Source organism: Hyaena hyaena, unplaced genomic scaffold (genome assembly GCF_003009895.1).
Source record: "Hyaena hyaena isolate Hyena2069 unplaced genomic scaffold, ASM300989v1 scaffold_1835, whole genome shotgun sequence".
Classification (NCBI taxonomy): Eukaryota; Metazoa; Chordata; class Mammalia; order Carnivora; family Hyaenidae; genus Hyaena; species Hyaena hyaena.
In genome coordinates, this window is record NW_024082470.1 from 49,229 (window position 1) to 74,255 (window position 25,027).

Sequence of the window (25,027 nt, forward strand, 5' to 3'; positions counted from 1 at the left end):
CAAAAAGAAGTTGTTGCTCCAACTAATATAATTACAAATGTAGTAACTTTGTTTTGTGTTGAAGTTCTGTAGGACTCTCTCATCTGTGCACAACAGATTATTGCTCAAGAGGAAGTAGTGTGATGCACATACTGCCAGATAACCCCTGTAAAGTTGAACGACAGTGTGATCTAACTTAATGCCTAGGTTGGGAAAACAGTGATGGCTAATCAGATAGATACTATTTATCATTTTGGAAGTGGTATGATATTTTCAAAAGTCCAAGCCAAATGGTACGGTTTTTAATTGATGTGAAAACTGTACCATTAGATATGAATCTGAATTTCATGTTTATTTATACATTGTCACTCTTTTAAAATACTATTATCTACCTACGTTCAGGAAATACTTCCAAATTACAGTTTAACAATGCATATAGAACCATTTTCCAAGGAGGAATTAAACTTCGTATTAAATTCATTATTTTTTCCCATAAATTTTGATTGCCTAAAGTGTGTCAGACTCCATACATTTTGAGTAATATCTTACTGTCATCATTATTACTTCTCTTGGTTATAGAATTTTAGCAGATAAAGTTGAAATGTACATTTAAATGTTAATAGCATGTGCCAAGTCTGAAATATGGTAGACTTTTTTTAAAAAAAACTTTTTTAAACCTGGATATAAGACTGGATGAGCTGACAGATTGTTTGAATGAACTAGAATCTCATTGAAATGTTTTCTCTTTCTTTCATTTATTTCTTCCCTCCCTCCCTTCATTTGTTTTAACAGAATGAAAAATACTAAATTGCTGTCCTTTTGTCCACATCTGTTGGACTTGCTGGTCTCTCCCTGTCTGCTGTTTCCGTGGTCTAGAGTGTTGATAAGTTTGCTTATTGCCATATTGTGGGTAATGAGATTGAATAAGTAGGAGGGGATAAGCATTAGGAGTTTCTAAAGTTGTTTAGAAAAATTTGTATTTGATGAGCATTAGGGAGCCACTCCAGATTCCTGAGCTGGAGGACTAAGACTGAAAACTGAGATGCACACTTAGTCTGTCAGTACAACACAGGGTGGCTTCCGTGGGGAAGGAAACAAAAATTCTAGATAAAGATGAGGTAGTGAAGCATTGTAGTAAATAACTTGCTTAAACCAGTATATAAACAAGAGGTTGCATTGAGGGTGTGGTGATGGGCCATTGTAGTTTCACAGGCTAATTCTAGAGAACACAGGAAAGGCAGGGAGTCCCTGGCAGGTGCTCTAGATCTAGCAGGTCAAAGTCTAGTATGCAGAAGGGCCAACCAAAAGTAATCAGGAAGCCGGGGTAGGGGAATGTTTTCAGAGTGCCTGGGCAAAAGTCTGATTCAGCAGAAATTCCTTGTACTTCCTGCCTATGGCCAGAATTGTGTTTGTGGTGATGATTGGGGACCGGCAGGAGGATGCAGGGACAGGGCTGACATGGAGGTGGCTCCAGCTGGGCATGGAATAAATGGGAAGCTAGATGGTTTCACATAGTTACTGATGTAGTCATCGGTGACATCCTGGAATAAAGCAGTAGAAATGGAAAAGGAGAATTTAAAGACTTCAAAGGAATGAAGGGAAGGACTTTGCAATAGGGAATTTAGGAAATGGAGATGGCAAAAGCAGTGTTTCGATTTCCAAGAATTATGTAAGCGAGTCTGACAGAAATTGGTAGTTGAGAAGAAAAAAATACATTTTTTGTTGATTTTGAGATGTAAGAATGTAACAGAAGAAAGCCACTGATAGCCTTTAATTAACTTCTAAAGTATAAAGAAGAGCAAAGCCATATTAGCAAGAGCTATGGAAACGGTTAGAAAGGACACATTAGAAGCACATGCAGACCACATACAAGGTATTCAACAGCAGATACTAAAGATAAAGTCCTTATTACACAGCAGGGATTCAAAGAGGCTGCTTTAATAGATAGACTGTGTGTGAGAAGGTGGGATGAATGGGATCTGGGATTTTGTGGAGAAGTGATTTTTTTTAATTACTTCTGAATAGAGGGAAAAAATTTGGAAAGATAACAGAGGCTCATGTCTGGTTTTGGTCTTTATTTCCTGTAAGCTGAGATCATACATAGGGAATGAGGTGAAAAAACAATTCAAGGTTAATCCAGATATCTGGAAACAAATACTGTGAGATCTGTTCCTGAGGTAAAATAATGAGTAAGAGCCACAGTGAGGACCTTCACATGTTAAGACCTTACCAATCTCCTAGCATCTCCTGTCTCTGGTGAGTTTTCCTGTTTTCTGGTCTTGAACACCATTCTTTCCCTTCCATTACTCAAGTCGTCTAAGGAATGATTCCAATACTTGTTTAGTTCACAATATTCCTTTCAATTTATCAAACTAATAGACACAATTCAGGTGAAGGATTTGAAGCAAATTTTATTGGAAGAATTTTGTTACAATTGTTTATTCTTTTTAAATACATCTGAAGTTAAAATATATACATGAATGTCTTCAAGTAGAAAAAGTGAAATGTACAGGATGGATTTGTTGTATTATACTTGGGCAAATCATAATTGCTTACTTTAGCATATTCAAACCAAATTACAACAGTCTGAAATTTGACGTTTCAATCTAGCCTTGTACTCAAACATTTGTTTAGAAATGTTTTGATGCTGTAATCTTCACCAAAAGAATCAAACCCAAATTCAAACTTGGCAGGAAGAGACAGGGAGGTAAAATGTTGTACAGGTTTTCAGAATATACTGAGAAGGGAATTTGGCAATTTTTAATTCACAGTATTTCTGATATAAAAGATCCATTGTGTTTACCGATCAAACTCACAAGTGTTGGGGCAAAGTATTAGTTGGGGAGACATATCACTAAAATTCATATCAGAGGAAACAATGGGATTACTTAGCAGATTCTTGACAGGATACCTCTAGTTCAAAACCAAATCTTCATTGAGGCTTACTAACGCATGATATGTGGGACATACACAAAATTCAAATACTAAAATTCAAAATAAAGCTTTCTTTTCATTTATTAAAAAGAGGACTTTACCGTGGCAGCAGCAATTAATTAGAAGAGATGAAAAATAAGAAATAGAAGCTGTACTAAAATTTAGGATTTAGAGGGGAAGGAGGAAAAAAAGATAGAAACTAAGGAATATTTAAATCACTTAATGAATACGTGTAGTGTTTGTTTTTTGGAAGCACCTTCAGAATATACCACTAAGAGTTTTGGATAGTCATACATATGGGGATAAATGAAACAAGGTATGTTATACACAGATCTTTAAAATAATAGGAATATGGCAGTTTTCCATAGAAAACAAGGAGGCAATGTGGTTTCTCATTTGGCAATACATAATGTAAAAATTCAAGTGACCCAGCTTCACAGGCCCAGTTCAGCCAAATTCCTATCCAACAACATGGATGACATCTCTATACATGGTCTACTGTTCCTGGGTTAAAACTAAGAAGCAGCTCCTTAGGAAAAAAAATGGCCAAAGTGAATACAAAGTCACTTATTTGTGCAAAAATGCCAGAGAAAAGCTGAGGTGTTTTCTGTAATAAACAATAAATTACTGGTTCTCTCTGTCCACAGCCCTTAACTTTTGTATCCACTACCATCTACAAGATTTACTCCTTAGTTAACCAAACATTTACTGAGCTTGTAAGCTCGTGGTAAGTTTGGGGATAATGGGATGGATGAAGAGACAAAGACCTTCTTTTTTCTTTTTCTTTTCTTTTGTTACAAACTTTCCAGTATCAACAGAATTGCAAATACTAAATTTTCAAAGCCACAGGGAGAGTTCAAAAGTTCAATATTATTAAGCATAGATTGCTACTAATTAAGAAACAGATTTCTTCCTTAAAAAGGTGTCTATACAATGTAATGTTGTAAATCAAATCCTCAGATCCCCCCCTCCACCAGCACAAAGGATTTGTACTTCTTGGAAGAGAGTTACCTCATCAATGAAGTTAACCTCCCTCTTAGCCAAGGTGAGTTCAGGTTCCCCTTACTCATGCGCTCCCTCTGAATCCCTTCCTTTTTTAAGCAGCTTAATCTGAGCATCAGTAAAACTTTTTTTTTTTTTGGAAAGGATTTTAAAAGTACTTAAAGGAGTTCTGATTATTCTTTTTAGTAAAGGGTCCCACAGGGTGAGGAGGGAGTGGGAGCTGCTGCACAGGTTAAATTCAGTGGCAAAGGTAGGAAATAAGCCTGAGAGCACTGAATGAAGGGATGAATTTAAGCAATGTGTATTGCTTAATGAACAATTGCTCCCCACCCCCAATCTGTTTTGTCATGGTAATTTTTCACTGATTTTACTGGAGGATCTGTTCAAGTCAGCTACTACTTCTTGGGTCTTTAAACCACTGTAGAATGAAGTACTTAAAAGAGAGTAGTCATCAGAAAAAGCACCCTGTTTAAAGTCAGTGCGTTACCACTGGCTATCCCTCAGGCAAGTCATTTAAATTCTCTAAGAACAGCTTCCTCATCTGCAAAATAAAATGCAGTTAAGAATTCCTTCCCTGGGACTGGAGGGGGGTGGGGCGCAGAATCTGAAAATGCTCTGTCAATCATAAAAGCACGCAAAATTCTTTATTAAAATGTGAGGATTTCAAATGTGATAACATGGAAGAGACCACACAAAGAACCTGACACACAAATACTAATATAGGCTGACCCTCAACTTTTCTGTATAGTTTGTAGTTAGGGAGTGGTTAAACATAAACCAAAGATGCTCTCCTCAAAAACACTGACATCCATTTGGCTTTTAACTTTACTTCTCTATAAATACTTTGATATGTAATTTTTCATTCTATTTGTCTAGATTGTATGGTAGAGATCTAGATCGCTAAGGCTTCTGGTGGGTCATGTCTTGAAACCATTTTCTTCCATTAATAAAACTTTTAGTGAGTGTTCTTCAAAGAATAAAATTTCTTTTTGCCAAAGTTCTTGAGAACCGGAAAATAATTAGTTTTGAAGATGGTAACAGAAAGAAGAAAGTTTAACTTTATCAAGGTAATGCTTTTATGTTTAAAGTAAGCAACTGAACGTCTGGGGTTCTGGTAAGACTTCAACATTTCACCCTACTGAATTAAAAAACTTGTTTTGTTCTGTGCTTCACTTAATGCCCAATTTTTTGTGGCTCTGAGAACAAATGTTAAAAATTCAAAAGCTCCCATAACAAAACTATAAGAGTCAAGACTGAAATGATATATAACCTGTAAGAATTAGCCTAGTTTCTAAAAAGTACCAACTCAGGGAATATAAACAAAATAAAGAAACTAAGCAATGCTTAAATTGGATTTAGCCTTGAGCAATTAACAGAAAAATTCACTCAACAAGTTAAAAGTATCCAAAGCACAGATGTCATTGAATTTTAAAAATCAGGAAGTGGTTTCATAAGAGTAAAAAAGTAAAAGAGAGTACAAAAATCATGTCTTCCACAAAGAATATTCTAAACCTCAATGAAAGTATGGAAATAATCTAAATCTTATAATTACTTATGCAAAACAAGACAATAAAACTCCGTTTATAAAGTGCCTTAATGTACCAAAAATGGAAGTCAGCTTTCCTTTATTTACAAATGCTTTTTCATCACATTTACAGAAAGGCAAATATTACACTGGAGAGGCAGCACAATGGAGTAGAAAGAACTTGACTTGGAGTCAGAAGACCTGGGTTCTAGTCTTGGCTTTGCCACTAATTATCTCTGTGACCTTGAGTAAGTGACAGCATTTCTGGGCTTCAATTTTCTCATCTGTAAAATGAGAGGTAGAACGAGACTGCTTTTAAGGACAGTCCCTTAAGATGTAAAATTCTGTTACTCCATGAATATTTTTGTTCTTAAATCCCAGCATTATATGAGCATGCCACTGTATTAGTAATCTCTATAAAATTGATTACCCCATAGTAGGTAAAAACATCATAGAACTGTCATCAGCTCCATTTGGAGTCATCGACTGGGCTACTTTACAAAGGTGCACAAGTCACAGTATTTTGGTTGCTGGTATATACATGTAGGCTTTGAAGAATGCCGAAGCATCTGGATACAAGGGAAATCCCAGTGCCACTAACTACTACTTCCTTATGCCTCTGCAGAAGACAGCGTGGCAACAATGAGAAGAATACAGAGCTATAGATTCATTACACACCATCCCTCACAAAAGTACACAGGGAGTCAGCAAAATAAAGTCATACATACGGTAAGCCCTTTGAGTAATGTAATCTAGATTTCAAAACACAAAACTAATATAGGTGTATTTCAGTTTGGGGAAGTAAACTTAGCAAGTTACTCAGCAAGGTAAACTTCCCCAGAGCAAAACAAATTTATTCTCCAGAGAATATTTTGGTTTTTTTACAATATTGGCAAAGTAATACTCAGAGATTCGTCCCCCTTCCCTCAGGCCCCAAGGGTTATTTAGCCTAGTAATAGAGACATCGCAAATCTTTAATAACAGTCAAGTAATGTTTTTTAGTGGGATTATCTGTTTTAGCAGTACATCTGTACCAAAAACACAGATGAGACAGTATCTGTTAGAAAAGAGTATTTGTGAAAACAAAGTTGCTTTTTGTCACACTAATTTGTCCCTGCTGCACACGCAGGTTTAAGGACATTTAATTAAAGCATAAATGTTGACACCAACCTGCTAAATGATACGAGCTGGCAACCTCTTCTAACAGGTGCAAAATCAGAGTTCTGTATCAGTCTAATAATGTGTATGCTCAATGCCTTATCAAAGAAAAACCGACATACACATGCTCTTGTGTATCGAGAGTACAGAAAATGATGCAAAACTCCACTTGGCAGTGGAGGGCTTTGTGAAAGGCAGAACTGGATCTGCAAAATGCACTGGTCAGTTTTACAGGCCAGTGCCACTATTATCTCCATATATGAAGAATCCGTACAATTACGTATATTAGTTTTTAAAGGCACACATCCAAAACTCCCGCCTTCATCTAGACTGACATTTTCCATAATATGCCAAAACCCCCAGATTATCCCAGGCTTCTATCAGGCTTGGTAGTGGATGCAAACTTCCAAATGACTACTTAGACTTACAATGAAAAAGCAGTACGTCATCGGGATGTTTCCTTTTATACTTTCCCTCCTTAAACATCTCAACAGTTGTTTTTGTCACACGCACTCTACTGCAGGAATTCTTAGCTTTAGAGCTGCCTGGCAGTAAGTAGAAATGTTTTGAAAATACTGTTTAATTAATCTGGAAAAAGGAGACTGTCAACAACTCGTAGCAATCTGCGGAGTTTGAGAAGCATAAAGTAGTTCAGTTTTCCTATATAGTATAGTTCATAAATTGTAGATCAGAAATAGGGAGAAAGATAACTCTGTAACTTAGACAAAATAACAGCGATTTCTGCCCCATTAGTGAAAAAGTGCTTATTATTGGTCTACATTCTAAACAAATGTTTCCATCCTGCAGGGTTCCCCGCCCCCCAAGAATTCAGTTTTTTAAAGTTAAAAGGGAATATACATAATGACAAAATGAAGAACAATGGGTAAATGTCTATCCAGATCAATATTTTTTCATAATCCATAGAATCTTTGAGTGTTCAAGCACTTGTCATCTCAAATCACATTTTTATTTTTCAAATACACAAGAACCTAGAAATCAACTTATTAACTTATAAGACACCTGTTTTATCACAACTGACCTGTATCTTCAATAGTTTAAACTCAATAAAATGTTTTTAGGATTTCTGAAAGCAGCTGTATTTGTGCAAGGCTTGCACAGGAAAACAAATTGTATGACTTGGCATTTGAAGAATGAAAAAAATAGTAACATTGTCACCACCATTTCTGCCTTCACTCTACACTGCCTTTCCTTTCATTAATAAAATCCATCGACAGCGAGGAGACGTATAGCAAAGGTTATCATAGACATACCTTTTAGAGAAATTTAGAATTTAGCAGTTGTTTTAGTTAGTCAAAACAACCGTCTATATAACAGATGCTTTCCAAAGTTCTGAAAACAGTCCACAGAATAATGCAATGTGTAACTGAATTTGATTTAAAAAGAACAATAACACCTTCTGTTTTTTGATGAGGTAAAGCAGCAAGAGGAAACTTCATTTATTTAAACCTATGCTGAAAGTACATGAAAAGACCATCTGTATCACTAACAAGAGTCTTACACCTTGTACAGATTATGGAATCACCCATTAAACATCTGCATGACCTTTGATGGTACATTTTTATGCTGGCAAATACATTTTCTGATACAAAGGCACTTTGAAAACCCAATATGGTTTGGTTCATAAGTTTGCAAGGTACAAACAATTTTACAAACATATGATTATACTGAAGAACGTCAACAATTGTGACATTACATATAAAATGATTTTTTGTTTTGTTTTGTTTTAATAATACTAGTTTTGTGGAAAGGAAGCAGCAGCTTCCATCAGCTTCAGTGAAGACATTCCAGATGCCTGGAGCCCCACAGTCTGAATTCTTACTTGCTAGGAGGAGAATGAGGAGCAAAGGCTTTTTTGAAATGGAAAAAAAAAAAAAAAAAAAGGAAACAAAAACTAACATCCCTGGAACAAAACTAGAAACCTCAGAAATCAAAATGGTTTGGAGGGAAGAGAACAAAAGATAAGACCAAAAGTTCAGGAGAGACCCTTACTTCGGATCCATCAGCTGTGAAGTCCCGACAGAGCACGAAAGGCTGACACTACCTCGTCTCCTGGGTGTTGGGGATATGTAGTGATGATTTCTTTCGTAAGAAGCTAGGTACAATGTTTTGGATTGTACGGTACCGGAAATATTAGGTCCCCCAAAAAGGATAATTTCTTTTCATTCATTACATGGCCGCAAAGTCAATCTGTACATAAAGCTGTCTCACTCCAGCCTGAAAAGTTAAAAAAAAAAAAAAAAAAATTAGAAAATCAAACCAATAACACACTACACATTTCATAAAATATTTTAAAAAATTTTTTTTGAAAGAGGAAAGCATTATTTTTCTCTTCTGCCTCTGGAATGATTAATTCTCTATTTTTCATCATAAGGGGCCAGTAATTTTATCTTAGAAATAAGTATATTGATATGTTGCAAAATAGACCCTTCATTTGCCCCTAGGGAAGAAAGCCATGCCGCTGATTATAAACCATGTGCAGCGAAATCTGGAACAATTAGGTTACCGGTCTACTGTTACTCTGCCAGAGAACACCATAGTGCTTGCTTAGTTGGCTACTAAAATCATAAATCAATCCAGGCTCATCTCCCTGTGATGGATGATTAGTAAACACTGAAGTATGACCATCTGTTGGTTATGTGAATACATTCTAACTCCTTCAGTTTTTGATAGGAACTCACTACTCAAAGACTGCTCTTTAAATTGCCGTCAGCTCTGCGACGTTATCAATTTTTGTGTATTTGCTGCCTAGAATTCCTCTTGTCTCTTGAACACATTTCAGCTGAACTTCTGCCACCCACCACTTTGCAAAGCTGTTTGTCAGGGTCACCTCCAAGGTGCTCAGACCAGTGCTCACTTGTCAGTCCTCTTAGCAGTTAGCCTGTCAGCAAGGACAGAGGCGATCACTCTCTCCTAACAAAACGCGTTTCCCCTCCTGGCTTCCAGAGAATACTCACTGGTGACTTTTTACCTCACTTTTCAGTCTTTGGTGCTTCTTCTTCCTAACTTGGAGCACTAAGCACTAACTACCCAAAGGTCAGTCCTCCCATTCCTTCTTTTTCTACACTTGTTCCCTAGCTGATCTCCTCTAATATCCAGACTTCATTACCATGTATATGCTTACACCTCCCACATCTGTATTTCCATGTTGGAATCTACATACCATCTACTGGACAGTTTTACTTGGATGTCTGTATTACAACACAGCCAAACTGAACACTGTTTCCTCCCGTCAAAGCCTGGAGATCTTGCATCTTCTACGGCTCAATCCCATCCTTAATGTTACAACTTAAAGACATTTCTTTCTCTCACACTCAACCCATTAGGAATACCTGTTTGCCTCACTTTCAAAATACCACAGTCCCAGAATCTCACCACTTTACGTTCACCTCCATGGCTACCACTGTGGCCTGAGGCACTCTCATCTCTTGCCTGGATTCTGCAATGGCTTCTGGTCTAGTTTCCATGCCTCTGCCTCCCTTTGGTCTACATGCAGCCGACCAGCTACAGTGACATCACTCCATCACTCAAAGCCTACAACAGCTCATCTTCCTTAGTCCGTACAATGGCCTATAAATCCTGTGTCCTGGTCCCTGATTTCTTACTCCCCTCCCCTTGTTCACTCGCCTTCTGCCTGGAACAGTGTTACCGCAGTTAAGCATGTAACACGCTCCCTCTCCCCTCAGACACCAGTGAGGCCTACGGTATATAATATGCATCCAGTTCATTCATCCAACAAGTAAGCTCCCTACCCTTCCCTACCCTGAATCCCCTATCCACAGCACTTACCGCCTTCTGATACACTATAAAACTTAGCATTTGCTATGCTGCTGTGTTTACTGTTGCTCACCCATTATTCTGTAGTCTCTCCAAAAAAAAGGATTTTACCTTTCTTTTTCATTGCTGACTTGCTGACTTCTATACTTCAGGTAATGCCTGACAGAGTAAGCAATCAAAAATGTTTATTGGATGAACAGAAATTCTAAATTCCTTCTTTTGAATAAAAATTTTTTAAATGAGTGAATTTTAAATGAATACATAGTGCAAATAAGAATTTTCTTGTCAGTACCACAGAATGAAAGGTAAATTAGAATATTAATGGAAAAGAAAAAAGCCATAGTGGGGGATAAAAATCTATTCACACTACCATCTTGCGGTAATTTCTAGCATGGCTTTTTTCCCTCACGTTCACGCTGTAGGGCTCCGCGCAGCACTAGTGAGTGTGGGGGAGGAGCAGGAGCCACTCTGACGGGATAAAAAGCTGGGGAGACCCGGAAGCTTCCCAGCACAGAACACCCTTCAGCTTTCTTGCTTCAGTAAAAAATAAAAATAAAATAAATCCTTGCTGTGGTTACATTAAAGCTGTTACTCAGAATTGTTATTGGTTATTCAAATTTCCAGAAAATACATTTAACAGCAGCCTCTCCTTAAGGAGAGAGGCTTATGGCAGAAAACAACTTAGTATCTGTCAGATTTGGGGCTAACATTTAGAACAAGCTTCAGTTTGTCTCACTGTACAAGCGTCGATACATCCCAAGCCTACTCATCTCACAAAACTGTTATATGCTCACCTGATATTTGACAAAAGTTTAATAAAGCCTCAGTCCATACCAGGCACTACTGGAAGGACTATATGCAAATATATGAGAAAGGATTTCATATGCTATGAAAGTCTACTGAACAAATTATTATGATTTATTCTAAGTCAGTGCATTGAATTTACTCAACCCAGATGGCCTCTGAAATAATGAGCTCTTCTGCAAAATTCCTCCTGTATGTCCAACCTTAAAAAAACAACTAAGGCCCAAATAAGGTGGCTTAGTTTCTTATCACTTTTAATAAATCGTTAACGAAAGTAAAATGAGCAAACTAAGTTGGGCTACTGTTACTAACCCTGCCACTGTCCTCACTCCCAGTCATACGACAGGGAACACGGTAATAAGAAATGAGGTTAGCCCAAGGCAATAAAAAAGAAGAAAAACAAAGAGGCTAGGTAAATTGATCTTTGCATAATCATGAGTTAATTACTCAAGCTTATAGTTTCCCGTGAGAGGCTACAGCTTTACATAAAAGCTCAGTCTAACAGAAACAGGCATTTTGCTTCTCCAGCTGTCCTGAGAGGGACAGCCTCAAGTTTTCCAGCTTCCCATGTGCCTTTCTCCATTTCTTTCAAAGTAGAGAAAAAAGCAGAATTGCCAAAGAATCCTATATTGAGTCACCTACTCCCTGAATGCAAAGTAGGTTTTCAATACAGTGAAGAGAGGACAAGTACTCTAGCAGGTCAAACAGGGCTTGCTTACATTAAACATTCTACCACTGGGATGGCACCAGGAGTCATAGCTTGGCTGAGGGGTTGTCTTTAAAAAGTGAAAACCATATAATATTCATTGTATCTTATATGATGAGAGTAATATGAACCAGAATTCAGTCAACACTTTTTAACATTAAGACTTATTTTTATGTTCTCTACCAAATTCTACAGAAGCTTTCTACTTTAGTTTTTGACTGAACATAGGATATTAACTTTATCCTTTTATTTACTTTTAAACATTTATTCATTTTTAAGAGACAGCGTGAGTGGGGGAGGGCAGAGAGAGGAGACACAGAAGGAGGCTCCAGAATACGAACTGTCAGCATAGAGCCCAACGCGGGGCTTGAACTCATGAGCTATGAGATCATGACCTGAGCCAAAGCTGGATACCCAGCAGATTGAGCCACCCAGGTGCCCTGGTGAATATGATGAAATTATAAGTCATGAGCAATAACTTGGGTCTGGGTTCCTTTTTCTATAAATTGTAAATAATAGCACACGTTTTGTGAGGCTAGATTATGATGTTAAGCACCTGTCCAAGTGCTTGTCACACAGTGGGCTCTCAATAAAGGTGATGTGCTGCTGCTATTATTTTCTGCCCTCTACCACCCAGCCAATGAAAGCTTAAACCTTGTGGATTAATGAAAAGCAACAGACCTAGGGACCTGTCTGCCTCACATCCTATGGCTGTTTACTCCAACCTCCTCAGAAGGATAGGTTCTGGTCAGCATCATGCACATATGATGAAGAAAATGTGAAGTCAGATAAGGAAAAGTTGAAGAGTTGGCAAACAGAATCAACCCTTAAAAATGAAGATTAAAATCTTCTACAAAACAAATGGAAAGGCTGGGAGAATAACTAGCCCCTTGGAAAGGGGTAAGTGGCTTCTCCCACTTGCTACCCTTACCCTCCAGCAGACATGAGGCTGGGTGAAGTCTGTGGCCAGACAGGAAGGGATCAGGAGCATGGAGGACAGGGAGGTTCCTGAAGCTTGGTAACTCCCATTCGGGCATGTGAGGAGGCTTTCTAGTTCCTTCCTAGTATCAGTATGAACTTCTATCTTGAGACTAGAGAATGGCACACAAAAAGCTGAAGCAGGAAGCAGGGGTTCAGGACTTAGTATGCATAACAGAAATAGGCAGCAGAGTAGAAAAGATGAAAGAAATCACAACAGAAGTTCTATCACTGAATAAAGAGCATGTGTTAAGCCTGACTGTCTTCTGTGCTTTGTGGAACTGAAGCATATTAGAGATTTTTCTTCAAATGTTATTTCTAACAAAACAGTATATTAAAAAAGTTAACAGATGGTATGAGCAAGTTTTAAAGAAACATAAAATGTTAAATTGCCATCTTAATCTAGTATCCTACTTTCTCTTCCTATTCATACACCAAATATAAAAAATAAGTTTTCTATGTCATCAATTGCCAAATAATAACTCATTTTTAAAAAGTTAGTGCAGGGGAGAATGGGAGAGAGAACTTTTTTTATGCCAGCAGAAAACCTTGTAGTTTAAAAATTGGATTATCCCTTAACTAATAATCCCTAAGGAAATCTAAGTTCACCAATTCACTCGTTTTACTCTCTATTCATGCACAACAAACCAACTGCTTTGGCCATTAAAGATTACTTGATAACCAGAGGAACTGAGAATCAAAAGGACATGCCTAACATACAGTTCTAAAGAGTCACGAAGCTTATAGTTTTATCCACAGAATGGAAAGTCGTAATTCTCAGACTGATGTTGGTCTTTTCAGTTTAAGGTTATCTTCATATACCATTTAACAAGAACAACGTATTAACCAAAAACTATTATTTACATTTCTGATTTAGGATCAACTGTAAGAAAGACACCTGAAAATGTCATAAAACCAAAAGTGTAACTTATTATTGAGAAGATCCTTCTCAGTCTTTTGGAAGCTCAATTCTGCATATGTCAGAACCAAAACAATGATCACTAAACAAGGGTAAAATCATTACAGGTATGGAATGAACCTCATCAGTAGGGTGACCCCCAACTCCCCTCTGGAAAAAAACGTGTTGCATCACCTTCACTGCAAGACCCTGGTCTCTGCTAGCATCAAACAGGGTGGGCTTGACCTTGGCTGATGAAAAGGCTTAAAATATTTTTCAGAGCTTAACATTTTCAAAACCCAAATGCAGTTTCCAAAACCAAAGCAGCAGCTGAATAAACTTTCTGCTTCAGCCATTTGAGAAGCCAAGATTTCCAGGGTTACCAGAAGAACAGCCTCCACCTACTTGAGTTACAACTTCAGTGGTTCCTAAGCACAGACCCAGCTGCTTGTGCATTTCTAAACCTAGAAGCGGCATTTCCTTTGCGGAAGGAAAACCATGACGAAGCACCCAAGTCACAGAAGGGTACAGCATGTCCTACAGGTCAACAGAAGCTCACACAATGGGGATGGCAGGACATGGTAGAACCAGAAGAAAAGGTAAAGAAGAGAATGATGATCTAGAAATAACGGTGGAAGAGCAAAGTTACTGCCCGCCACATTCTGCTTTGGCCCCTAACACAGGAAGGAGGTGGGAGAAGGATTCAGATGCACTGTGAAGGTCTGGCACACTTCATAATGACATGAAAGTCATAATTAGAGGCACCTGGGTGGCTCAGTCGGTTAAGCGTCCAACTTCAGCTCAGGTCATGATCTCACAGGTCATGGGTTCGAGCCCCGTATCAGGCTCTGTGCTGACAGCTAGCTCAGAACCTGGAGCCTGCTTCTGATTCTGTGTCTCTCTCTTTCTCTGACCCTCACCTGCTCACACTGTCTCTCTCTCTCTCTCTCTCTCTCTCTCTCAGAAATAAATAAAAACATTAAAAAAATTAAAAATAAGAAAGTCATAATCATATAGACTTATTATAGTGTCTGTTAAGAAAAGACATCTAGTTCTTCAAATCCCAGAGTAAGTGGTACCAGCATAATATTTTATACTAGAGTAAGTCTTGCTGTTCCCTACACGTAAAATTATTTCATTACTTATTCCCCAAGGAACGTAAACATACATTTCTCATTATTAGAAAAACCATTTCATTTCTTTTTTTTTTTTTTTTTGAGATATCATTTAATCCGTACTAAGGTCCTGAATTTAACTGAACTGCATATTATGTTCTGTTGTCCATGTCTGAAGATCATGATGTGTTTCTCTGTTTCCTCCCTCTCTTCCTTTCTCTCTCCCTCTTTCCCTTTCTGTGAGCGAGTGAGTGAGTGAGTGAGTGTGTGTTTGTCTCTGTCTCTATTTCTATATATCATAACCATCTTTTTGTGCTGTGGTTAAAAAGACCAATGAGAACCCAAGCATACTTTTTCCATACTTAGCTTATGTAGACAGTTTTGGTCAAATACAATTTTAAGAATTTGCTTATTTAACAAATTTATTATACATGTACATTTTTCTAACTATTGGGAATGTAAAATCATGATGCCCAGAAGGAACCTGCAGATAAATATGTGTATCACAGGATAAAGTAATGCTGCTTGGAGGGGTTTTTAGGTTTCAGAGGGAAAGTAACAACTGAAATGGACCTTCAGATTAGAGTACGATTTTGTCCCACCCAGGAAAGTAAATGGTCTGGAGGGATATGAAGTCTATGGGAATGAAGAACAGGAGGCTTGAAAACTGAACCGGACCATGCTGAAGTCTGAGTTTTATGAGGAGCCTCCAAAGGTTTTATTTTTTAATTTTTTTATTTTGAAAAAATTTTAAGTCAAAAAAATAGTGCGATAAATACCTATCTACCCATCGCCTATATTCACCCACTGCTAACATTTGCCACATTTGCTTTATTTCTCTAAAAAAGTAATCTTTTTACTTTTGCTGAAACATCTGAGAATTAGACATCCTGATCCTTTGCCATTAAATCTTCAGCATGTATCTGCTAAGAATGGGAACTTTCTTTGATAACCACAATATCATTACCACACCCAAGAAATCTAACATATACACAATTATTATGAACTATTATGCAGTCCATATCCAAATTTCCCAATTACCCAATAACTTCCTCTGTGCCTGTTTTTTTTATTTCCAAACCAAGATTCAACCAAGGATTACACGTTACATTTAACTGTGAAGTGTCCTCTACTCTCACATAATCCCCTACTGGTTATTTTCCCCCTCTCACGACACTGACAGTTTGTAAGAATCCAGGCTAACAGTCTTGTAGAAGTTTCTTTTTTTTTTTTTTTTTTTAAAATATTTTTTATTTATTTCTAGGAGAGAGAGAGAGAGACAGCGTGAGCAGGGGAGGGTCAGAGAGAGAGGGGGAGTCACAGACTGAAACAGGCTCCAGGCTCTGAGCTGGCAGTCAGCACAGAGCCCGACGCGGGGCTCGAACCCACGAACCGCGAGATCATGACCCAAGCGAAAGTCGGACGCTTAACCGACTACGCCACCCAGGCGCCCCTCTTGTAGAAGTTTCTACAAGTGGGATCGGCAGGTTGTTCATATTAACCATTTCTGGCAAGAGTACCACACAGGTCGTGTTGTGTGCTTCTTACCGCTTCACACCAGGAGACATGTGCCCGTTTTAAAGCACACCGTTTTAAGGCAAGGAAACAGTTCCTCATTAGATCTATATGCTGGGTAATTTTGGCAGCAATATTAACTCTAGATTTTTTTGCCAAACATTTCTAGCAAACTAGAACGAGAAACAACTTTGTATTTTCTCACTCTCCTAGGATGTTCTTTTTTTTTTTTTTTCCTATGTTTTATTTCTGAGAGAGAGACAGTGTGAGCAGTGGAGGGTCAGAGAGAGAGGGAGACACAGAATCTGAAACAGGCTCCAGGCTCTGAGCTGGCTGTCAGCACAGAGCCCAATGCGGGGCTCAAACCCACGACCCATGAGGTCGTGACCTGAGCCGAAGTCGGACGCTTAACCGACTTAGCCACCCAGACGCCCCTTTCCTAAGATGTTCTTGACGTGCTGTTCTTATTCTCCCAACAGATAAGAGAAGAACACAGTAATCACTCCTCCTCTGGTTATCGGTCACATGGCTATGTCAGCCCACGATGGCATAAGCAGTAGGTGAAACAGTTTGGTTGCAGGCACACACTGACTAATTTGTGATCCCAAACACAGCAGCATATTAAGCTTTTAAATCAACACAGAACTATGGCTTCGCTATCACACAAAACCGTTAACATAGTCTACTTTTAGCTAAAGCCACTGACAAGCATTATTCTTATTCCAAATGCTATTTTAGTTCCTGGCTTTAAACAGCATTTAATATGCCTTATGAGTATATAATAAAGGAGAATCTACTTTTTCTTAAAGGAATTCAAATCAGTGCAATATTGAATAAATAGGAATATCTTCCTTAAGAGTATTAACTAAAGTTAGAATTCCCAAATTTGATGGTATAGTTGAAAAAAAGTACCTTTATGCTTTCCTCATAGTATAGGATATATTTATTTACTCTGCTAAATAGTAAATAGTTTTTGAACTAGTAGATAAAATAAATTCAAAGATCCTTAAGAAGTTAATAAAGTCATACCTGAGTAAAAATATTATGTGTTTGGCTTAAAATCCACCTGGCATCAGCATCAGGTGCTACTACTAATTTCAAGGTCCCAACATAAACATCAGAACATAAGGTCCAGAAGTGCTGTTCTTGTAAACTGTAAACTCCTTGTAACTGCTGCACCTGAAATATAAAGGACAGATATTAGCATCATAATCAAGTATAAGGGCCCTCTTATTTTATTATGTATGCTGTTTTATTATTATTATGCAACAGTTCAGTAAACTTATTTAAATTATTAACGGTAATACTATCATATTATTACATGACATATCAGTAAACATGGATTCTATTCTCTGGTTCAAAAAAGGGGATGGAGAGGGGCACCTGGTGGCTCAATCGGTTAAGTTTCCAACTTCAACTCAGGTCATGATCTCATGATTCATGGGTTCCAGCCCCTCATCAGACTCTGCTGACAGCTCAGAGCCTGGAGCCTGCTTCCGATTCTGTGTCGCCCCCTCTCTCTGCCGCTCCCCCACAGATGCTCGCTCTCAAAAATAAATAAACATTAAAAAAAATTAAAAACAGGGTTGGAGATATTTGAATTAACTAACAAATAATTATCGAGTACTCATTATGTGCCGGGGCAGGTGTTTGGGAAATATGAATGAAGCCCTACCAAAATTTGTAGGGCACAGCAGACAGAGCGCCTAGACGGAAATTTACATTTTCAAACACACTGATCAGAGAACACAAATGAGCTAAGAAACTATAAAAAGAACAAAAAAAGTAAACTCCAAGAAAATGGAAGGAAGGAAATAAAGGACATAAATTAATGAACCAGAGATTTAGAAACTTAGAATTCACTAGATCAAAAAAGTAGTTCTTTGAAAGGATCAGTGAAGTAGAGATCAGTGAAGAGAGAAGTCAGTATTTCTTAACGGAGGCATACTTTGGACAGGACAGTTCTTCACTGTGTCACAAATGACAAGACCCTTTGCATCCCCAGCCCCCAAGGAGCTAAATGCCATCACACACCCTTCTCTGAATCATGTGACAACAAAAAAGAGAGGGAAGTCTCTAAGTTTTTCCAATGGCTCCTTAAGGTCTCCATAACCTTAAGCTGACAACCACTGGGAACACAAAGTCTGATGGAGGTTTAAAAAAAAAAAAAAAAAAGGAATGAAATGGGAGACCAACTACAAACAACAGATTTTAAAAACCATAAAGGTGATACTACACGAATGTGTAGCTTATGAACATACAAAGCGTTACCACTAAGTTGAATCCAAATGCTTCTCACCATCTCCACTGCTATCAGCTAGCTGAAGACAGCATTATCTCAAGTCTAGATTGTAATAGCATAATTATAATAATAATAAAATATTTCAATAACTGCTCTATCTCTAGCCTTGCACCTTTTCCATCTGTTCTCATCAGAGCAGCCCGAGTGCAATCCTGATACTTTAAGTCATATGCTGCCACCGCCACTTGTCAGTTCAAAATCCTCGGGATAAAAATGAGCGCTTTCATGATGACTTACACGGACCGGTGTCACCTGGCTCCCCTTTTATCTGACCGCCTCACTACTGCCCTGGCTTATGCTCCTTTTTCCCCAGCTGACCCAGCCTCCTCACCACTGGCTGAAGTCTGGCACACTCCTGCCTCAGGGTACCCGCTGTTCCCTCTGCCTGCAGGATCCCTCCCTTCCAGATTTCTACTCGCCCCACTGTGTGGGTTTTTATGCAAATGTCATCTTCTCAGTAAGTTATCTAAGTCTCCTGTTACTTCATCTAAAATAATATTTTCACTTTTACATTTCTCTGCTTTGTTTTACTTTTTAAAGCACACTATCACATACTACATTACTCCTTTACGTTATCTATGTTTTTTTATTGCCTGTCTCTCCAGCAGGACTTAATAAGCTCATTAAGGGCAAGGGATGTATTTTTGTTTTTTTGTTTTGTATCCTTAGTGCCTAAAACAGTGCCTGCCCCAGGTAAGTGGTCAGTAAATTGTGTGTGTGCATGTATAATATATATACATCAACACCACAAAATAAAAACATAATTTTGAAAACCTAGACAAAATGGATATTTCTGGAAATACAGAAAAATGCCATAATATGAGACAAAAAGTAAATGTGAAAGACCATTAAAAATTAAAAATGTAGGGGTTAATATACAAAATCTAAAAAGAACTCATACAACTCAATAGCAAAAAAAGAAACTATCTGATTACAAAATGGACTGGGGCGCCTGGGTGGCTCCATTGGTTAAGCGTCTGACTTTGGCTCAGGTCACGATCTCACGGTTTGTGGGTTCAAGCTCTACATCGGGCTCTGTGCTGACAGCTTGGAGCCTGGAGCCTGCTTTGGATTCTCTGTCCCCCTCTCTCTCTGTTCCTTCCCCACTCATGCTCTGTCTCTGTCTCTCTCTCAAAAATAAATAAACATTTTAAAAAATGGGCAGGGGCACCTGGATGGCTCAGTCGGTTAAGTGTCTGACTTCGGCTCAGGTCATGATCTCACAGTTCCTGGGTTCGAGCCCTGCATCAGGCTCTGTGCTGACAGCTCAGAGCCTAGAGCCTGCTTTGGATTCTGTGTCTCCCTCTCTCTCTGCTCCTCCCCCACTCATACTCTGTTTCTCTCTGTCTCAAAAATAAGTTAAAAAAAAAAAAAACAAAAAAAATTAAAAAAAATAAAAAATGGGCAATGGATTAGAATAGTCTTTTTTCCAGAGATGACATTAATGAGACATTAATCATCAGGGAAATGCAAATGAAAACCACAATGAAATACCACCTTACACCTGTTAGAATGCCTATTACCAAAAAGACAAGATTCTTTTCAATTCTGAGATTTTTTGATTTTTACGTAAGCCATTTGGGATGTTCAGAAAAAGTTAAACTTCGATCTATCAAAAATATTCATTTTTATCAGAACTTGATGAATCTAGGCATTATTTTCTATAAACTCCACGACAGTTGATAGGAAATTTGGGACAATACCTACTATGCCCTTTTTAAAAACTGCTTTTGCTGGGAAAGGAGCTCAAGGTGGACTTTTTCTTCCTCTTTCAGGACTCTAATGACGCAGTGGCTTGAACCTGATATCCCCCTACGTTTCTCTAAATGGCATCCTCAGGGGATGGTCTCCTGTGAGGGAAACAACCATCTGAATACATTTCTTCTACCTCTAAGAAAGCAAGTACTCTTGTAGCAAGACTTAGGAATGATTCCTATATAAACTGACTTTAACTCTCATCACATTAAAAAATACGGGGGAATCATAGTTACAGATGAAAAATCTGTGTTGCTTTTACTACTCTGACAGTGTGTAGAACAGAAGGGGCACGAGCTTTGGAGTCAGACGGATAAGGAGTAGAATCCTGGCTTAGCCACTAGCATTTGTGACCTTGGATGAGTTATTTAAATTTTCTGAGCCTCAATTTTACCTATGGAAAGGAAGATAAAACTTACCCTGTATAGATATGGTGAAGACCAGAAACAATATATATGTAAAATACTTAGTACAGGGACCAGCTTTACAGTAGGCATTCAATAAATTGCCCCTTTCTCTTCCCCAATTATGATGACTATCCTACCTTACAATTATAATCATAAATGTCAAAATGGGCAACACTTCACTTTCTCTCCTTCAAAAAAACCCTTTATACCTTCTCCTTTTTCCTCCGGCCTTCTAATCTCTTTGTTTGATTACACTGCCTTATAAGTCATAAAGAAAATAAAAGTACATAGAAAATCCCTTATCCTATACCACCAAATCCGCCAGGTGACCCTCATCTATGTAAAGCACTTTTTTTTTTTTTAGTTTATTTATTTATTTTGAGAAAGAGACAGCACATGAGCAGGGGACAGACAGAGAGAGAATCCCAAGCAGGCTCTACACTGCCAGGGCAGAGCTCAACATGGGGCTTGAACCCATAAACCATGAGATTATGACCTCAGCCAAAGTCAAGAGTCAGATGCCTAACTGACTGAGCCACCCAAGGGCCCCTACGTCAGCACTTTCTACCTCCCCTCCAGGGATATGGTACCCCTGGCTCCCCTCTACACTGCATTCCTCCATAGGGCTTTTGCTTCTATCCTTTGTCTTCTCAAGAACTTCGTTCTTTCAACAGCCACCTTCACTACCTCGATTTCTTCCTCGAGGATGACCCGTTCCTATCAACAACAAACATGCTCCTGAACTATGCTGTGTAATACACAGATCATTAGACACATGCACCTATTTAAATACATGAGAATGAAAATATATTAAAAAAATCAGTTGTGCTAAGCCATACTTCAAGTGCTCAATAGCCACATGTTGTTGCTGATTTCCTTACTGGATGGTGCAGATTATACAATATTTCCATTACTAGGGGAAAGTTCTATGGGATAGGACTGTTGTAAAATATCTTATTTTAAAAACTGACACTGCCTGATACTACATCCATACTCAGGCTGTCAAATCATTTCTTTGCTCCTTTTAACAGCAACACTTCTTAAAACAGTGGTCTGTAGCTATTACCCCTAATTTCCCCAATTTATTTTTTCCTTAATCTACTCAAATCATGCTCTCCTCCCTAAACTCCTCTGACACCAGTCTCATCAAGGTCATTAGCTACGTTCATGATGCCAGTCAATGATCACTTCTCTGTTCCTAGCCTGCTTGCCCCACAGAAAGATTCGGGGCAGCTGATTACTACCTCCTTCTTCAGCTCTGAGAGACTACACTCTTCTGGTTTGCCAGGTCCCTTTCCCGGCTTTCCGCCACCTGTGCTCTAAATCTGGAGCTGAAGTAAAGCTAAAAAGAAGAGAGCTTAGTTCTCCCAAGGTAATCTGATATAATCCTAATATTTTAAATATTATTCATATATTGATGTCTCAAAAATTTTTCTAGGCCCACCTAATCTGTCCCTGAACACCAGGGACATATCCCTTCACTGACATTTTCCCTATGCCTATAGGAGCCATTTCAATTCCAACATATCCAGAATAGAACTCTTGATTTGGGGGATTTTCCATCTTCAAACCTGCACTGACACAACCTTAATCTTAACAAATGGTATCAGCATCTACCATCAGCATCTCCACTAATATATAATCCATCTCTGAAAATGTATCCCAAATGTGTCCTTAGCTCCATCTTCACTGCTACCTCTAGTCCTAGCCACCATTTCTCCCCACAGAGATGACAACAGCATCATCACTGGTTTTCTTTGCTTTCATTCTCTCTAGAGTTTGTTCTCCAGTAGTAAGCAGAATAATCTTTTAAAAACAGAAGTTTTAAGACACCATCTCTGCCTAAAAGCTTCCTAATGCTTCCCACTGGATTAAAACAAAATCTAAATCTCTCAGTAAGACCAAAATCTCCGTATGACCTGACCCCTACCATTCTCTGCAGCCTTTCCAGCCTCTCACGCCTTTGTCGATGAGGCTCTGGCTAGTAGGCTTTTCTTCTGTTCTTCACAACTTGAATATAGTTCCGGCCACAGAACTTCTGTGCTAAGCATAAACTGTTCCTTTGCCTGAAACCCTCTCCTCCACGATTTTCATAAGGCTGGCTCCTTGTCATCAAGGTTTCAATTTCCTTGAATATGATTCCCTCAGTGAATCTAAAGTAACCATCCACGTCTACCACATCACTTTGTTTTATTTCTATTACAGTAACATCATGGACATTTTCCTACTTGTCAATGTTTAGTGCCTTTTTTCTCTACTAGACTATAAACTCTTTGAGAACAGAGACACTGTCTGTCTTGCTTACCTTTCTATCCTTAGTACCTTATTAGTACCTTATTCGGCACAAAGCAGGAGCTCAAAAAATATAGGTTGAATAAATGCTTACATCATCTGCTATTCATACCTATATTTTAAAAAAATGGCTCAAACTCTAAATGAGGTCAAGTTCTACCACATTTTCCTTAGTAAAGTTCAATATTTTCCAATGATTTTATTCTGGTTTGTATAAATGGCATTCATGGTCAGCATTCAATCTTGGAAGAAATACTAAATTATACACATATGCTTCCCATATTTGTAAAAGTTAAAAACCCTAACAGCTTGGAAACAACATAAAATCTAATGGCTTGGGAGCTCTGAAACTTACCCTCTGATAGCACTGAGGCAGAGTATTTTCCAACACCGGAGGGGTCCGCTGCATTAATATGCCAACAGATTCTCTTAAAAGAGGAATAACACTAAAGAAAAGGAAGAAAACATTTATTAAATCCACATTCTGACAATCCCATTCTGCAAGAAAGTAATAATATACCTTTCTATACTAGACTATAGTAAGATTTATCAGAATAATATGAGGAAAAAAGAATCAAGTCATTGTTCTAAATTTTTCCTGTGATCGTTAAGTTCTTATTGAAAATAAAAGAGCCAACATATGAAACAGGGAACTATACCGCTGAATAGTACTGAAGCATCTAAAAATCTAAACATAGGAGTCATTCAACTGCTATTTAAAATATGATTTCAACTGACCAGAATCTTCCAGTGTAATCTATAAAGCATATCATGGCTGACTGGTCCTTGATGTTTACCAAATATTTACATGTGTGTATCTGAAGAGTATTGTAAAGAAAATTACAAAAAAATTAATATGGTATATTGGTCCATTTATCCAATAACTTTCCTGCCCAATTATATATCAGTCTTCTTTCATTATTTAAAAAATAGAGAAGGGTGCCTGGATAGCTCAATTCTGGCTCAGGTTGTGATCTAACAGTTCAGGAGTTTGAGCCCTGGGTCAGGTTCTGTGCTAACAGCTCTGAGCCTGAAGCCTGCTTTGGATTCTGTGTCTCTCTTTCTCTCTGTTCCTTGCTCGCTCGCTCGCTCTCTCTCTTTCAAGAAAAAAAAAGATTAAAGAAATTAAAGAAATAAAACACAGGGAAGCCTGGATATAACACAGATGTAGTGTATCAGCAAAAGTGACAGGGCCTGGGTATCTATGCATCGCTGTAGCTAGTCCTTCACCAGTATTTGGAAATCACTGATTTAAGCTATTTGGATGGTTAACTGTACACAAAACAATTAACAGCATAATGATGAAGGTGCTTCTATTGCAGTAGTTCTCTTACGTACCTAGACATCAGATTCAGCTTAGAGCCTTCTTTGTTTTCATTTCTGACATATTAAGTCAGAATCTTTCTTTGAGGGGAGGTCAAGGCATCTTTTTATTTTTTTATTAATTTTTAGGTTTTTATTTATCTTGAGAGAGAGTGAGAGCACAAGGAGGGGAGGGACAGAGAGAGAAAGAAAGGGGGGGGCGGAGAGAGAGAGAGAGAGAGAGAGAGAGAGAGAATCTCAAGTAGGCTCCATGCTGTCAGCGCAGAGCCTGATACGGGGGCTCAAACACAAACCATAAGATCATGACCTGAGCCAAAACCAAGAGTCGGACACTCAACCAACTGAACCACCCAGTGCTCCAACGCATGCATGTTTTTAAAAACCGCTCCACATGATTCCAGTGGGTGAGGGTGGCAAGGCACAGCTCTACCGCTTGAAGCAGACTGACAGAAGATGTCAGAAATAGCTTCCTTACACTAATGGCTTAAGCCCAGTGCTCCCTTTTAAACTTCGGAGAGTCACAACATTTCCAAAGTAAA

The 25,027-nt window shown here is 38.3% G+C and overlaps 1 protein-coding gene across 2 annotated transcripts in view; it reads right to left on the bottom strand.

The window, feature by feature from the left end:
- Positions 1 to 3,686: 3,686 nt before the first annotated feature.
- SLC30A7 (solute carrier family 30 member 7) overlaps positions 3,687 to 25,027 on the bottom strand; it is an 81,393-nt gene continuing 60,052 nt past the window's right edge. For both annotated transcript variants that reach the window (XM_039224976.1, XM_039224975.1), the window contains 3 exons: positions 23,521 to 23,611; positions 17,439 to 17,588; positions 3,687 to 8,833 (listed from right to left, as the gene is read on the bottom strand). In XM_039224976.1, coding sequence (XP_039080907.1) covers positions 8,786 to 8,833; positions 17,439 to 17,588; positions 23,521 to 23,611 — 289 coding nt within the window. In that variant the 3' untranslated portion in view covers positions 3,687 to 8,785. The remainder of the gene's footprint in view (positions 8,834 to 17,438; positions 17,589 to 23,520; positions 23,612 to 25,027) is intronic.